Source organism: Macaca mulatta, chromosome 3 (assembly GCF_049350105.2).
Source record: "Macaca mulatta isolate MMU2019108-1 chromosome 3, T2T-MMU8v2.0, whole genome shotgun sequence".
NCBI classification, from domain to species: domain Eukaryota; kingdom Metazoa; phylum Chordata; class Mammalia; order Primates; family Cercopithecidae; genus Macaca; species Macaca mulatta.
Window position 1 is genome coordinate 4749167 of NC_133408.1, and position 16494 is coordinate 4765660.

General features: G+C 45.8%; 1 protein-coding gene and 1 long non-coding RNA gene across 24 annotated transcripts in view; one reads left to right on the forward strand and one right to left on the reverse strand.

Moving 5' to 3' along the window:
- PDE9A (phosphodiesterase 9A) overlaps positions 1-16494 on the reverse strand; it is a 119158-nt gene that overhangs the window by 42562 nt on the left and 60102 nt on the right. For 7 of the 22 annotated variants that reach the window (XM_077994357.1, XM_077994349.1, XM_077994348.1 and 4 more), the window contains 1 exon segment: positions 864-918. The exons of 7 other annotated variants lie outside the window; for them this stretch is intronic. Coding sequence is in view for 8 of the 15 variants with exons in the window: in XM_077994349.1 (XP_077850475.1) it covers positions 864-918 (55 nt within the window). In the remaining 7 variants the exon portion in view is untranslated. 22 annotated transcript variants of the gene reach the window in all.
- The window catches only part of LOC144339604 (uncharacterized), a 76428-nt gene that overhangs the window by 7280 nt on the left and 52654 nt on the right, over positions 1-16494 (forward strand). The window lies entirely within an intron of this gene.

Here is a 16494-nt window from a genome sequence, read left to right on the forward strand (position 1 = left end):
TCCATCTCAAAAAAAAAAAAAAAAAAAAAAAAAAGAATTTGAAGGGTTGTTTTTTTTTTTTTTTTTTTGTCTGAGACAGAGTTTCACTCTGTTGCCCAGGCTGGAGTGCAGTGGTGTGATTTCGGCTCACCGCAACCTCCACCTCCCGGGTTCAAGTGATTCTCCTGCCTCAGCCTCCCGGGTAGCTGGCATTACAGGCATATGCCATCAAGCCTGGCTAATTTTGTATTTTTCATAGAGACGGCGGCTTCTCCATGTTGGTCAGGCTGTTCTCAAACTCCAGACCTCAGGTGATCTGCCCGCCTCCGCCTCCCAAAGTGCTGGGATTACAGACGTGAGCCACTGCGCCCAGCCAATTCGAAGGTTTTTAAAAAATCCTAGCCGTCTGCCCTTTTCACCATTTTGATTAACCTGGGCAGTAAGATACCGCAGAAAAAACCACAGAGAAGTCAGTCTGAGAAATGGAAAATAGGGTATCCAGGTCAGGATTGCTGGGATGACTCCAATGAAAAGGAAGTCCCCTAACTAAGCGAGGAAGCTTATATCCCAATGGAGCCAATTCTTATAGATTGTTCTCTGATCCCAGAAGAGCGGATGGAGAACATTCTCGACCACACGAGCTCACATTCTAATGCGCCCACTCAACACGGTCTTTGGTCTAAGGCAAGTGTTTCCTGGGCCCCATCCAAGCTGGCTTAGTTACAGAAGCCACAGAAGGCTTCCGCCGTGCGGGCAGCTCCTCCAGGCAGGTGAGACAGCCGCGCTTGCCGGCCAAGGCCAGCCTCAGAGCCCGGGGCCTGCCCTCGCTCTTAGAGAAAGATGCGCGCATCTCTGGCTGGTTGTAAGTTTAGAAGACTCTGTACCTTGAGAACTGCTCTGCGACCTGCGCCAGCACGCTCTGGATTAATTCTTCTCTCTCTACAAACCAAAGAAGAAAGACAGATGGAACACGGACAAGAGGAAAAGACGCATAGGCCATTGCGGCCCGAATCCCACGTGCTGGGGGGCGGAGGCCGCGACCGAGGAGCTGCCCGTTACCTGGAGGGACGTGCTGGCCTTCCTGGCAGCAGTCCTGGGGCTCTCTGGGCCTGGGCTCTACCTGTCCACTTTCAAATGCTCCTTCCCTCTGGGGCTGCTCCAGGCCCACAACCCGTCTGTCCCTCAGTGGTCTCTCAGCAGACTGGCCAGGGCTTGTGGTTCTCTTGTCCTCAGCACCAGCTATAAAAAGCAGGCAGGCCTGGGTTTCTCAATATGGGAAGTTTCCTCTTAGTGCCCAGGTCTATTTTATGGGGGCAATTACTGGGACAAAGTGAGTTCAAGGCACGTCTCAATTCAGAACACGGTGTTCTCACGGCGGGTCTGCAGAGGGGAGGCAGGCCCCGGTCCAACGAGTTGCTCCCTTTGTCGCCTGGCCTGTAAAACTGGGCTGGGTGGCCGGCTTTACAAGGTCCAGGTCCCAGGCTAAATGGAACCTGCCTGTCTTCCTGTTTCCTGACCAGGCCCAATGCCAGATACCTCATAGGAAGGTGTAAATGCTCACAGCGCTGTCCTTGTCATCAAGGCGACATTCTAAGGAAGGGAGCGGTCTCTACCTGGCTCCAGCCATCCTCCGGCTCATGCCCCAGGACACCGAGAGCCCACACCAGGCTTAGTCATAAGTTCACAACATCTTCTATGTTGATTTGATGTCTAACCTTCCACTATAAACAAAACAAATAAAACCAAAGCTGCGCCGGGCGCGGTGGCTCAGGCCTGTTATCCCAGCACTTTGGGAGGCCAAGGCAGGCAGATCACCTGAGGTCAGGACTTCGAGACCAGCCTGACCAACATGGAGAAACCCCGTCTCTACTAAAAAAATTCAAAATTAGCCAGGCATGGTGGCACATGCCTGTAATCCCAGGTACTCGGGAGGCTGAGGCAGGAGAATCACTTGAACCTGGGAGGCAGAGGTTGCGGTGAGCCGAGATTGTGCCATTGCACTCCAGCCTGGTGAACGAGAGTGAAACTCCGTCTCAAAAGAAAATGAAAAAAACAAAACCAAAGCTGCCCAAACAAACAAAAAATTCAAGAATCCAACTTGGCAATGGGGCTCAGAAGCTAAAAATGTTCACAAGCACTGACCCAGGGTTCCATTTCTAGGAAATCATCATGCATGTACACAAAAGATGTTCATCACACTGTTATTTAACACAGAGAAAACTGTAACAACCTGCACGCCCACCCGATGGAGATTCGTTAAATAAATGATGAGAAAACTCTATCTTTAGACATACATCTGGAATGATATTTTGCTGTTAGAAATAATATTTTGAAAAATGTTCATGTCTGTTGTTAAAGTACAAAAAAAAAAAAAGGTTTTGAAGCACTAATAGGGATCCTGCTTTTGAAAACATATTGGGAGGGTATACTCCAAAATAATAATAGTAGTCATCTTTGGTTATAAGTTTTATATACATTTTATTTAAAAAGTTTGCTTCCCTCTATCTTATGCATTTTCCCTTTTTTTCTTATGCATTTTCTATAATTAACATATATTAATTTCATTTAAAAAATTAAAAGAAACTAATCAGTTTAACTTTGCAACACCTCATTACTTCACCTGTCAAATGAGAGGGTAGACCAGATGATCCTAGATTCCCTCTGGCTTTAGCATTCTATGACTTGATAAGAAGAAGAAAAATGATGTTTTATTATATCTCTTGAAGCTACAAACGTAAAAATGTCAGCCAGAAAATTTTCGTACAGCCATAGGTTGAACTGGTGCAAGCTCGAGGCCCTCACCTGAAGAAAGTCCCACATCTGCTAGTGGGGGAAGGTGGCTCCTATCAACAAGAATCATCATAGGTTTTACAGGCCACTTGGTGAACTCAGCAGGGGTTTAGATCACTTAGGAATTCTTTGGAAAAGGTAGTGTATCACATAACCTTTGAGAATGAATGATCTCAGAGTCTTGAGATAAATTTAGAAGTCCATCAAATGATGAATATTTATAAACCACTTCACCCAACAGCAGCAGAGCGCTCATTCATTTCAGGCGCCTACAGAGCATGTACCAAGATAGACCATATCCTGGGCTATAAAGGAAATCTCACCCAATCTAAAGGAACTGAAGCCACACAGAGTATGTTCTCTGACCACAAGAGGATCAAAGTAGAAATCAATAACAGAAAGATAGTAGAAAAATCTCCAAACACGTGGAAACTTAACAACATACTTCTAAATAACTTAAGGGTCAAAGAGGAAGTCTCAAGGGAAAATTAAAAAGACATCGAACTCAATAAAAATGAAAATACAACACAAAATTTAGCTGTGGGACACAACTAAAGCAATGCTGAGAGGGAAATTTATAGCATTATGGGCTTCCATTAGAAGAGAGGAAAAATCTCAACTCAATAAGCCAAGATCCCACCATGAGAACCCAGGAAAAGAAGAGCAAAGTAAACCCACAATGATAGCAAAGAAAGGAAGGAGGGAAATCACAAAGATAGGGGAATAGAAATCCCGGTAACAGAAAACAGAAAAACAATGCAGCAAATCAACAAAACAGAGCTAGGTATTTGAAAATAATAAATTGTCAAACTTCTAGCAAGACTGACAAAGAAACAATGAGAGGGAAGACACAGATTGTCAATATCAGGAATGAAAGAGGGAACATCACTACAGACCCTGCAGACATCAAAGGATAATAAGGGAACACTACAAATGCCTCTACACACATTACTCTGACATCCTTCAATAAAATGGACCAACTCCTAGAGAAGCATGAAGTACTACAACTCATTCAATATCAAAGAGGTAATTTAAACAACTTATAGCAAAAGTCAATTTGTAATTTAAAAACTCCCCAAGACGAAATGTTCAGGCCAAGATGGTTCTAAACATTTATAGAGAATTCTGCCAAATGTTTAAAAAGTCAACATGATTCTAACAATATCTTCAAGAAAACAGAAGAGGAGGAGGGAACACTACCATTCTTTTTTTTTTTTTTTTTTGAGATGGAGTCTCACTCTGTCGCCTAAGCTGGAGTGCAGTGGTGTGATCCTGGCCCACTGCAGCCTCCGCCTCCTGAGCTCAAACAATTCTCCTGCCTCAGCCTCCTGAGTAGCTGGGATTATAGGTGCAGGCCACCAAGCCTGGCTAATTTTTTGCATTTTTAGTAGAGCCAGGGTTTTACTATGTTAGCCAGGCTGGTCTTGAACTCCTGGCCTCAAGTGACTTGCCTGTCTCGGCCTCCCAAAGTGCTGGGATTACAGGCGTGAGCCACTGCACCTGGGCCCCAATCATTTTATGAAGTTAGTATTACCCTGATACCAAATGCAGACAAGGAACAACAACAAAAAATTACATGCCAACATCCCTCATGAATCTAAATACAAAAATCACTAATGAAATAGCAAGTAGAATTCAGTAATATGTAAAAATAATTGCACATCAAGATTGAGTGGGGTTTATTCCAGGGATATAAGGTTGGTTCAACAGTTGGAAAGCAATCAATGTAATGTCCAATCAACAGGCTAAAGAATAAAAATCATATGATCATGTCAACTAATTCATAAAAAAATCTGACAAAATTCAACCCATGTTCATGAGAAAACGCATACAATTAGGAATGGAGAAGAACTTCTTCAAATTGATTAAAAGCATCAACCATAACCTTACAGCCAACATCATACAGTTGTTCCTTGGTGTCCCTGAGGGATTGGTTCCAGGACCCCCCACAAGGATGCCAAAATCCAAGGATGCTCAAATTCCTTATATAAAATGGTGTAGTATTTGCATATAACCTATGCACATCCTCCTGTACATGCTACATCATCTCTAGATTACTTAGAATACCTAATACAAAGTAAATGTTATGTAAAGAGTTGCTGTACTGTATTGTTTACCTATTTGTATTGTTTTTCTTGTTTTTAAAATATTTCTGATTGGTGATTGGTTAGATATATGGATATGGAACACACAGATACAGAGGAGCCGATCGTACTTAATGGTGAAAGACTGACTGGTTGGTGTCTAAGACTGTCACAAGGCAAGGTCGTCTGCTCTCACTACTGCTAATTAACACAGTGCGGGGAGTCCTAGCCAGTGCAATAGGCAAGAGAAGGAAATAAAAGGCAAACAGATTAGAAAGGAAGAAAGAAAACTGTCCCTGTTTGCCAATGACATGTTGTCTACAGAGAAAACCCCAAGGAATCTACAAACAACAACAACAAAACACAACCCTCCTAGAACTAAAAAGAGAGTTTAGCAAGTTTGCAGGGTGGAAAACATACAACATTCAATTGTATTTACTACAATTGTATATTCTAGCAATGACCATGTAGGCACTGAAATTATAAATAAAATACCAGCCACGCATAGTGGTGCATGCCTGTAATCCCAGCACTTTGGGAGGTCGAGGTGGGAGGATTGCTTGAGCCCAGGAGTCTGAGACCAGCCTGGGGAACAAAGAGAGATCTCCAACTCTACAAAAACACAAAAACAAAAAACAAAACAAACAAACCAACAACAACAACAACAACAACAAAATAGCCAGGCATGGTGGCATGTGCCTGTGGTTCCAGCTACTCAGGAGGCTGAGGTGGGAGGATTGCTTGAGCTCGGGAGGTTGAGGCTGCAGTGAGTTATGATAACACCACTGCACTCTAGCCTCAAGGACAAAGACCCTGTCTCAAAAACAAACAACCAAACAAACACCAGTACCATTTACAGTCACTCAAAAATGCCCCAGGTGTAAAACTGACAATATGCAGAAGTTGTATGTTGAAAACTACAAAACATTCATGAAAGAAATAAAAGAAGATATAAACAAATGGCAAGACTGACCATGTTAATGGGTTGGAAGACTCAATACAGTAAATTCTCCCCACATTGGTAAACAGGTTTTACAAAATTCCCATTGAAAGGCTAGCAAGACCTTTTTTTTTTTTTTTTTTTTTGTAGAAATAGAGATTATTCTAACATTTAGATAGAAAGGCAAAGGACTCACAAGAATAAAAACAATTTTGAAAAACAACAGATAAAACGAGAGGAGTCAGCCTATCTTATTTTGAGACTTAGGATATAATTTCAGTAATCAAGACTGTGAGGTATTGGCAGAAAGACAGACAGGTAGAGCGATGGGAAGAAACAGAGGGCCTATGACCATGTCCATACAAATACGCCCAACTGATTTTTGACCCAGATGTAAAGCAATTCAACAGAGAAAAGAGAGCTTTCAATAAATAGTGTTGGAAAAATTAGCTATCCGCAGGCCAACAAAAAAAGAAAAAGAGCCTTGACCTAGAATTCAGTTTATATAAAAATCAATGCAAAATGGACCACAGATGTAAAGTATAAAAGTACAAAACGTTTAGAGAGAAAATAGGAGAAATCTTCAGGGTCTTCAGTAAGGTGGGGAGTTCTTAGACTTGACAGCAAAAACACAAACCAGAAAAAGAAAAATTGATAGCCTGGACTTCATCAAAATTAAAATTTTTGCTCAGAGAGATATCCTGGTAAGAGGATGACAAGACAAGCTACGGTCTGGGAGAAAATATTTGCAAGACACGTATCTGACAAAGACTTTGCATACAGCATATAAAAAGAATGGTCAAAACTCAATGGTAGAAAACAAAACCAGCCAATTTTTTTGAAAGCAGGCAAGAGATGAGCAGACGGGGACTGGAGAAAGGCACAGATGGAAAGAAGCCCATGAAAAGATGCTGAGCACCACTCGGCCGTTAGGAAATGCCAGTTACAACCACAGTGAGACACCACTGCACACCTATCAAAACGGCTAGGATACAAAATAGGGCCAACCCCCAACGCTAGAAAGGATGTGGAAACACGGCTCACTCACTCGTGGCTGGTGGGAATGAAAAATGGTACAGTCATTCTGAAAACAGTCTGGTAGGTTCTTCAAAAAACAGAAAAAAAAAAAAAAAAACAACTAAAGATGCAAGCACCAGGGCAGAGAGATGATGTACACAGAGAACTGATGTTCACACAAAGGCCTGTCCACATGTTCACGGCGGATGTATTTGTAGTAGCCGCAAATGGAAACAATGCAGGTGCCTTTCAAGGGAGAATGGATGGACAAACCGTGGTCTATCCATACCGCAGAGTATGACTCAGAAAGAAGGGAATGAACTACGAATACAGGCGACAACCCGGATGGATGCCAGGGGGTTGTGCTGGGTGGAAGGCGCCAATCCCAAAGTCACCTGCTGCATGATTGCATGTGTAGAACATTACGGAAATGACAACATCATACAAATAGAGACCAGAGGCCAGGCGCGGTGGCTCATGCCTGTGATCCCAGCACTATGGGAGGCTGAGGCAGGGGGATCACCTGAGGTCAGGAGTTGGAGACCAGCCTGACCAACATGGAGAAACCCCATCTCTACTAAAAATACAAAATTAGCCAGGCATGGTGGTGCGTGCCTGTAATCACACCTACTCGGGAGACTCGGGCAGAGGTTGCAGAGTGAGCCGAGATTGTGCCATTGTACTGCAGCCTGGGCAACAAGAGCGAAACTCTGTCTCAAAAAAAAAAAAAAAAAAAAAAAAGAGAGACCTCTTGGTTGCCAGGGGACAGGGATCCAGTGGGGAATGGAATGGAAGCGGTGTGGCTATTAAAGACCAGCAGGCAGGATCCTCGTGGGGACGCCAGGTTCTGGATCTGGACTGTGTCACGGTCAACGCCAGGCTGTGACATTGTGCTAGAGTTTTGCAAGATGTCACCACTGGGAGAAACTGGGCAATAAATGGGCTCTGTCTGTATGCATCCTTACAACGGCATGTGAATCTATCCTTGCTTCAAAATAAGAAACGTATAGACATAATAGAATAAAAGTTAAGGAAGAGTTTTCCTTTGGACTTCGGAGATGGAACCCTTTGAGCATGACAGGATTTGTGTGACTACATCTAATTTCCAGCACAAGCAGCCGTCATGTTTCACGCCACTCTGTCCACACCTTCTCTCTGCCCAGTTCAGTGCTGGGGCAGATGCTGGTATCCTGGTCTGTCACAGTCACACCTCGGCCAGTGTGCCACCCAGGCCAGCATGTCAGCTATTCTCAGGAAGGGTACAGACACGAACCTGCGCTCCCAGCGAGAACACTCTGGGGGCACTGCCCAGGTGGTGGTACTTACACCAGTGGAATACATGGGACTCAGCACAGTGGGCTCACGGAACCGCCTCTTTAGATAATGCAAAATCTGCATTCTTTTGCTGGGGGAAAGAAGCAAAACCGCCAGTGTGCACAAAGGCCAACCACACCCACGCATCCACAAACAGAGCCCTGATCAGGAAGTGGGTGCCTCCCCTCCTGACCCTAGAATCATTGGAATTCCTGCTGTGGCCACAGTTTCCTCCCAGGGGAGCTCAGAACTTAAAACAACTGTGATTTCATGCGTGTCGAGTGCTCAGGACAGCGCCAGCCCAGCCCTGGCCACATAAGCCTGCCTGCCTCTGCGATTGCTGTTGGCGTTGTTAGTATTTCCGCATCACGGAGGCTCGCTGAAGGCCCCAGGTTCCCTCTGACCTCCCTTTCCTGCTTCCACCACCTTCCCTGGGGTATCATCATCCTTGGGGTGACAGGGTGCGCTCCGGGCACCACCTCCAGGCTATGAAGGGGTGAATCCCACCCACACCACCTGAATGTGGCCCTTACCCCCTCTAGCACCTCCAGAATCCTCAGAGAGCCTGAAATGGCTGGATTTTGGGGGCAACGAACAGTTTTCATTGCAAATGTTCATCCTTCCCAACCTTCATGGCAAAATCACCTCGTGTCAGCCAAATTTGATATTATGTATGACACCTCCCTCATTTTCCTAAATGCTGCAGGATGTATGATGAATTTTAAAAATTAAAGCATATTCAAGTCATTTCACGTTGATAATGTCTTAATAGTTTTAAGAAAATGGCCTGGGATGCTGGTAATTCACAGGTGGACATGACAGGCGTCTTTAGGGTCCCTCTGGACCTGGAAGTTTTTAAGCAAATGGGGAGACTGCAAATAAGCCCCCGAGGGAGGGGGAGTCAGCATTAACTCTCGCTGATCCATGTGATGGAAACTGAGGGAGAGCAAGCTGATATTCACAGGCAACTCACACGTCCTCCAAAGGAAACTGTCCTCGAGAACAACCAATAGAATATCTAAAAGTGCCCCAGAGTCTGCCTGCTAGAGAGGATTTCAAGGGTGCTGCTCCAAGCTGATGAGGATTTACTTCTAGATACCAACGACTTTAATAAAGGCAGAATATTTGACTACACCAAGGATCAATTAGTCGTAATGACAGTTTTAGGTAGGTTCCTCTTCAGCCTCAACTCCTGGCTGCTTCTTGCCTGCACACACCTGGACTCATTGAAATGAGCTCACCTGGGTGCTGCATCCTGCTGACCTCCTCACTTGATAAGCACAGGCAGGGAATGCTGGGCGGGGCTGGCAGAATTGTTTGCGTGTGATAGGAGACTTTAGGTTTGTTCCAGGGCAATCCTGGAGCCCGGCAGAGTCCGGGTCCTGTTTTTAGACGCTGCCGGATCAGGAGCCTGCAGAGTCCGGGTCCTGTTTTTAGATGCTGCCGGATCAGGTTAGCTTTGGGCCATTGGTTTGCAACAGACGGGCCCAGGCCCTGCCCACAGAACCAAGGGTACTGGAATGCAGCAAACCTCTAGAGGGACCCAGGAGGGGCCTATGGGCTACCAGCCTCATTCCCGGGCAGGATGCAGCCATGCGGGTGGCAGGACGGACACCCTGCCCCATGGTGTTCACACGGCTGCCCCTGTGTTCACGAATGTCCAGGGCAGGGGCGGCCCCTGCCCCACGCGATGCCCAGAAGCCATCGCCTGACTTCACCTTGGTCTGAGTGGACAGTTCAAGCCTCTGCCTCGCCCACTTCTTCCAGGAATTGTTTAATTGTTTCAGGCAAATCCTGAGTCTACCCGGCGCAGAATGACATGAAATTTGATTTCACTGATCGCTAGCACAGCCTGACCTATAATTCTGAATCTAAAAATTAGTGTAACACAATAAGCTAATTTGATTGACCAGCCAGCTGATTTGCCAATCTCTTTTTTATCTTGTGCGGAAGAGAATACTAACAGCAACAGCGGTTCTTCCGTCCTCCATGCACCTGAGCTGACGGGAATGCGTACTTTTCTCCCCTAGGCAAATGAATGCACACATGGCCCCAGCCATAGAACACGCTGGCCCCCAGATCCATGCATTGAGGGAGGTGACCTAGGAACCTCAGCATGGGCAGTAGCATCCCAAGCGTCTGACCTGCAAGAATAGAGTGAGTGATACATCACAAGGGCATGTGCGTGTGGCCTGGGAGCTCGTGCGCGATCCATTCCATTGCCCTCAATCGTAGCCACTGCATGACATCACTGGGCTTAGATTTGCATGCTATTAATATGATGCAATGAGCCATGTTTCACCTTGTTAGTCCTGACCTGGAGCAACAGGGCGAGGTGCTGAGCACCCTCCAGTGAATATATATATACTTAGCAGACACTTCCCAAGCATTAGAAAAAATACCTCTGCTGGCCGGGTGCGGTGGCTCACGCCTGTAATCCCAGCGCTTCGGGAGGCTGAGGTCGGTGATCATGAGGTCAGGAGTTCAAGACCATCCTGGCCAACATGGTGAAACCCCGTCTCTACTAAAAATACAAAAATTAGCTGGGCATGGTGGTGTGTGCCTGTAATCCCAGATACTTAGGAGGCTGAGGCAGGAAAATCGCTTGAACCAGGGAGTTGGAGGTTGTAGTGAGCCGAGATTGTGCCACTGTACTCCAGCCTGGTGACAGAGCAAGATTCCGTCTCAAAAAAAAAAAAAAAGAAAAAAGAAAAGTAAAGAAAAATACCTCTGCTATCCTTTCAGAAAAGGGTAAAGGGGTATCTTATTTTTTATTTTTGCATTGGGGAAAATAATTCACATTACTTGGCCCCAGAGAGATAAGCACTCTAGACATCCTGAAGATTGTGGTGGGGGTGGGGGCAGGGTGCCTTTATTTCTGCTCTTGTCCAACCTCTGATCCCTGAGAGCCAAGGCTCTTTGGAGGAAGGGCTGGCAGGCTTCCCTGTCAGTGAGGGGTGGGATGTCACTGTCCCTCTTCCTGGGAAGCAAACTCATCTCCTGTTCCACTTTTGCTCTCTCCTGACCCCTGCAACCGCCCTTGAACCACCCAACTGGTTGAGGATGTTGTCACTCAGGGTACGGTCACTGGCAATTCACTGTTTATGGACATCATAAAACAGACATTCAGATCAAGGACGACATTTCCTTTATAGCCCAGGAACACAATAAAGTTATATGATTAACAGTGACCTTAAAGGCACAAGAGCCTTTCCTGTGGCCTGTCCTGCCTGCCAAGGGATTGCATAAGTCTATCAGCAGCCAGAGGACTATCCCAGATCACTGGCGTTCCAGCCACTCAGATATGACGAAGAAAGCAAAATCGACCGAAGACCCTGGTGGCCAAACGTGAAGTTTTAGAGAGTGTCTGCCTTGTCGTTTCAGGTTCACCTCAGGGGCAGGCATTGAATCGAGTTTTTTCCCTTTCGTTTTCGGACAGGGGAATTTCATGTTTTGCATCGTTTACATTGACTGGGTGCAATTTCTCCCTCTGCCCTCCTCTGTTCCTGAGGATTAGTTTGCAGGCAGAAAAATGCCTGTGAAGCTGGCAGCATCTGGGGCAGCTAGCATGCATTTCCCTTTCTGGAAGGAGCTGTTACTATGCTCTGGTGCTGTTCTAGGTGGTCCATGCATGTTAGCTCAATCCTTTTTTTTTTTTGAGAGGGAGTTTCACTCTTGTTACCCAGGCAGGAGCGCAATGGCGCAATCTCAGCTCACTGCCACCTCCGCCTCCCAGGTTCAAGCAATTCTCCTGCCTCAGTCTCCCGAGTAGCTAGGATAACAGGCACGCGCCACCACGCCGAGCTAATTTTGTATTTTTAGACATAGGGTTTCTCCATGTTGGCCAGGCTGGTCTTGAACACCCGACTTCAGGTTATCTGCCCGCCTCAGCCTCCCAAAGTGCTGGGATTACAGGCGTGAGCCACTGCGCCCGGCCAGCTCAACCCTTCTTATAACCTGCAGGGGCTGTGTGACACCAAGAGAGGCCAAGTCATGACATCGTCAAGCCCGACCTGCCCTACTCCACCATGCTCCTATTTACGGCTGCAAAGAGGGGACAGGGCTGGCTGCACTTATTTTCCCTTCAGAAAACCCCAGAGATACCTATTTTTTTTTTTTTTCTGTGTGGCTTCTTGCTCATAGTGGGGTGAACTCCCTCCCTCCCTTCCTCCCTCCCTCCCTTCCTTCCTTCCTTTTGATGGAGTTTTGCTCTTGTTGCCCAGGCTGGAGTGCAATGGCCTGATCTCGGCTCACCGCAACCTCCGCCTCCTGGGTTCAAGTGATTCTCCTGCCTCAGCCTCCCAAGTAGCTGGGATTACAGGCATGCACCACCACGCCCGGCTAATATGTATTTTTAGTAGAGACAGGGTTTCTCCGTGTTGGTCAGGCTGGTCTCGAACTCCCAACCTCAAGTGATCTGCCCGCCTTGGCCTCCCAAAGTGCTGGGATTACAGGTGTGGGCCACTGCGCCTGGCAGAGGGGTGAACTTCTAAGGGAGGGTGTGGGTATGAATACCCAAATGGATGCTGCCAGGGGAATTTGAATTTGGGAGCCACCAGCTGATTGTACACACTGCTGGGACTTTGTCCATTATCTGACAGCCTGTGCGTGTGTCACTGTAACCTGATAATCCTATGGGAAAGTTTAATTATGCTGAAGCCAAAGGAAATCAACTCCGGCTCATCGTGTCTGGGGCTTTGACTCTGTGCCAGATGATCCCACAGACTAGTTCCAGGAAGGATTCTGTCAGGATAATCTGTGATCCAATAAACTAATTGATTACGGTACAAATGACAGAATGTTTGTAAAGACTGAGTCATTTTTGCAAACCAAAGGTTTTACTACATCTATGGACTTTAACGGGTTGTACGCAGCAGCAACATTTGTAGCAAGAGAAATGAAAAAGAACCAACTGATCACTGTAATAGCAAGACTGGAAGCAACACAAACATCCATCAGTAGGACACACAATAGCAGCACGATGATGCTATAAAAGAATGAAGAGGCCAGGCGCGGTGGCTCAAGCCTGTAATCCCAGCACTTTGGGAGGCCGAGACAGGTGGATCACGAGGTCAGGAGTTCGAGACCATCCTGGCGAACACGGTGAAACCCCGTCTCTACTAAAAAATACAAAAAACTAGCAGGGCGAGGTGGCGGGCGCCTGTAGTCCCGGCTACTCGGGAGGCTGAGGCAGGAGAATGGCGTAAAAACCCGGGAGGCGGAGCTTGCAGTGAGCTGAGATCCGGCCACTGCACTCCACCCTGGGCGACACAGCGAGACTCCGTCTCAAAAAAAAAAAAGAATGAAGGAATATTCCTTTTTCTTTTTTATTTTTGAGACGGACTCTCACTCTGTCACCCAGGCTGGAGGGCAGTGGTGCCATCTCGGCTCACTGCAACCTCTGGCTCCCAGGTTCAAGGGATTCTCCTGCCTCATCCTCCTGAGTAGCTGGGATTACAGGTGCCCGCCACCACGCCCGGCTAATTTTTTAAAAAATTAGAAGAGACAGGATTTAGAAAAATTTAGAAGAGACAGGATTTCACCACGTTGGCCAGGCTGGTCTCGAACTCCTGACCTCAGTTGATCCACCCACCTCGGCCTCCCAAAGTGCTGGGATTTCAGGTGTGAGCCACTGCACCTGGCCTCGAATGGAATAATATTCTATCTCTTGCTATAGAGTGACCTTATAATGCAGATGGCTAAAACTTAAGCAGAAAGTTCCAGGTGGAAGTGTCAGATGACAGAGTTTTAGGTTGTCAGAGAGGATGGAAATGGAAAGGAGAGTTCCCAAAGGAGGAAGCCATGGCGGTGGGACCCAAATTCTGTTTAACTACCCTGTTCGTTGGTGGATCCCTGAATGACGCATGTTTGTGGGCCTAGTGTGTCAGAGGTTTCAGCTCCCACTGTGGACGAGACAAAGTTTGGAGTTTACGTGTAGTCCAGTGAGAGGGACTTGATAAACACCTCAGGCTTCCTACTGAAACCACAGAAGGGTCACTCTAGAGATCTACCTGAACAAAGCATAAAACTGGGCTGCACGAGGTTCAGGCGATCAGTCAGTAATGTAATTGACTGCTAGAGCAAAATTAACACTCTTCAGAGGATGATAACAAAATCTAGTGTCTCTACGAGGTATTATTCATAATATTAGTCTACAATAAGAAATAGACATGCAAAGAAACAGAGAAATGTGACCCATGGCCATGGAAAATCATCCATCAGACACCTGGACACATGCCAGCTCAGATGCCAAAATGAGCAAACAAAGACTTTAACATAGCAATTGCAAGTACGTCCAAATACCTAAACAAAAAAGGTGTCAGTAAATAGTAGACAGATGGGAGTCTCCAGAGAGAAATCTATGAATAAGAGTCAAGTGGAAATTTTAGAATTTTAAAATATAATATCCTAAATTAAAAAAACTTCATGGATCAGCTTACAGCAGTTTGGAGTCAGCAGAAGAGTCAGGGAAATCAAGGACAGATCAATAGAAATTACCTAATTTGAAGGGCAAAGAAAAAAAAGATTATAAAAAGCCACAAAGCCGCAGTCACCTGAAAGATAGCAAACTTTCTAACATACAGGTCATTAGTGAGAAAGAATGGTGCTTATAACACATAATGGCTGAAAATTTTGCAAATTTGCCAAAAACGCAAATTCACAGTTCACGGAAGCTCAGTGAACATGAAGAAGAATAAATAGGAAGAAAATGAGACTGTAGCACATCACAGTCCAACTGCTGAAGATAAAGGAAAGAAATCAACAGCTTGAAAACAGCCAGAGGCCTGGGCGCGGTGGCTCACGCCTATAATCCTAGCACTTTGGGAGGCCGAGGCAGGTGGATCACCTGAGGTCAAGAGTTCGAGACCAGCCTGGCCAACAAGGTGATACCTTGTCTCTACTAAAAATTAGTCAGGCATGGTGGCAGGCACCTACAATCCCAGCTACTTGGGAGGCTGAGGCAGGAGAATCAGGAGGCGGAGGCTGCAGTGAGCTGAGATCGCACCACTGCACTCCAGCCTGGGCAACAGAGCAAAAGCTCCATCTCCAAAACAAAACAAAACAAAACAAAGCAAAGCAAAAACCAAAGAAAGCAGCCAGAGAAAAAAGACACACTTCATACAGGGGAATAATGATCAAATTAAGCTGACTTCTCATCAGAAACAATGGAGGCCAGAAAGAAAGTGAGCGAATATCTTTAAGCTTCTTAAAGAAAACAAAGAAACTGTGAATGCAGAATTCTACACCCTGAAAACCCATCCTTCAAAATGAAGGCAAAATAAAAGCATGTTCCCTGCCCAGGCACGATGGCTCACGCCTGAAATCCCAGCACTTTGGGAGGCCAAGGCGGGTGGATCACCTGAGGTCAGGAGTTCAAGACAAGCCTGGCCAACATGGTGAAACCCCATCTCTACCAAAAATACAAAAAGTAGCCGGCATGGTGGTGGGTGCCTGCAATTCCAGCTACTTGGGAGGCTGAGGCGGGAGAATTGCTTGAACCCAGGAGACAGAGGTTGCAGTGAGCTGATTGCGTACTCCAGCCTGGGCGACAGAGCAAGACTCTGTTTTTTTTTTTTTTAAAAAGGCATGTTCCAATGAACAAAAGCTGAGAATTAGTTACTAGCAGATACACACTGCAAGAAACATTAAAAGAAAAAAGAAATGCTTTAGAGTGAAAGGATATAATACAAGTTGGAAGTTGAGAAGAAATAAAAACCTCGGAAATGGCAAATATATAGGCAACTATTAACAAACTATCTTGAAGTTTATTTTCATAATTTCTTCAGAAAACAACTAGCCGTTTAAATAAGAAATTATAGGCCAGGCACGGTGGCTCAAGCCTGTAATTCCAGCACGTTGGGAGGCTGAGGCGGGTAGGTCACTTGAGGTCAGGAGTTTGAGATCAGCCTGGCCAAGATGATGAAACCCCGTCTCTACTAAAAATACAAAAAATTAGCCGGGCGACGTGGCACGCATCTGTAATCCCAGCTACTTGGGAGGCTGAGGCAGGAGAATTGCTGGAACCCAGGAGGTTGGAGGATGCAGTGAACTGAGATCGCACTACTACACTCCAGCCTGGGCAACAGAGTGAGACTCTTTCTCAAAAAAAAGAAAAAAAAGAAATTATAATATTGTATTATGGGGCTTAAAATGTATGCAGATATAAAACATATGACACAATAGCTCAAAGGTGGTGGGAGAGGCGAGTAAGTAGACTTTGATAGTTGCAGTGTCCTTATTTTTTACCTGAGGTGGTACAGTGTTAATTCTAAATGGATTGTGAAAAGTTCAGGATGATTAAAAATGGGCAAAAGATCTGAACGGACACCTCAAAGAAGACATGTAGATGGCAAACAAGCATATGAGAAG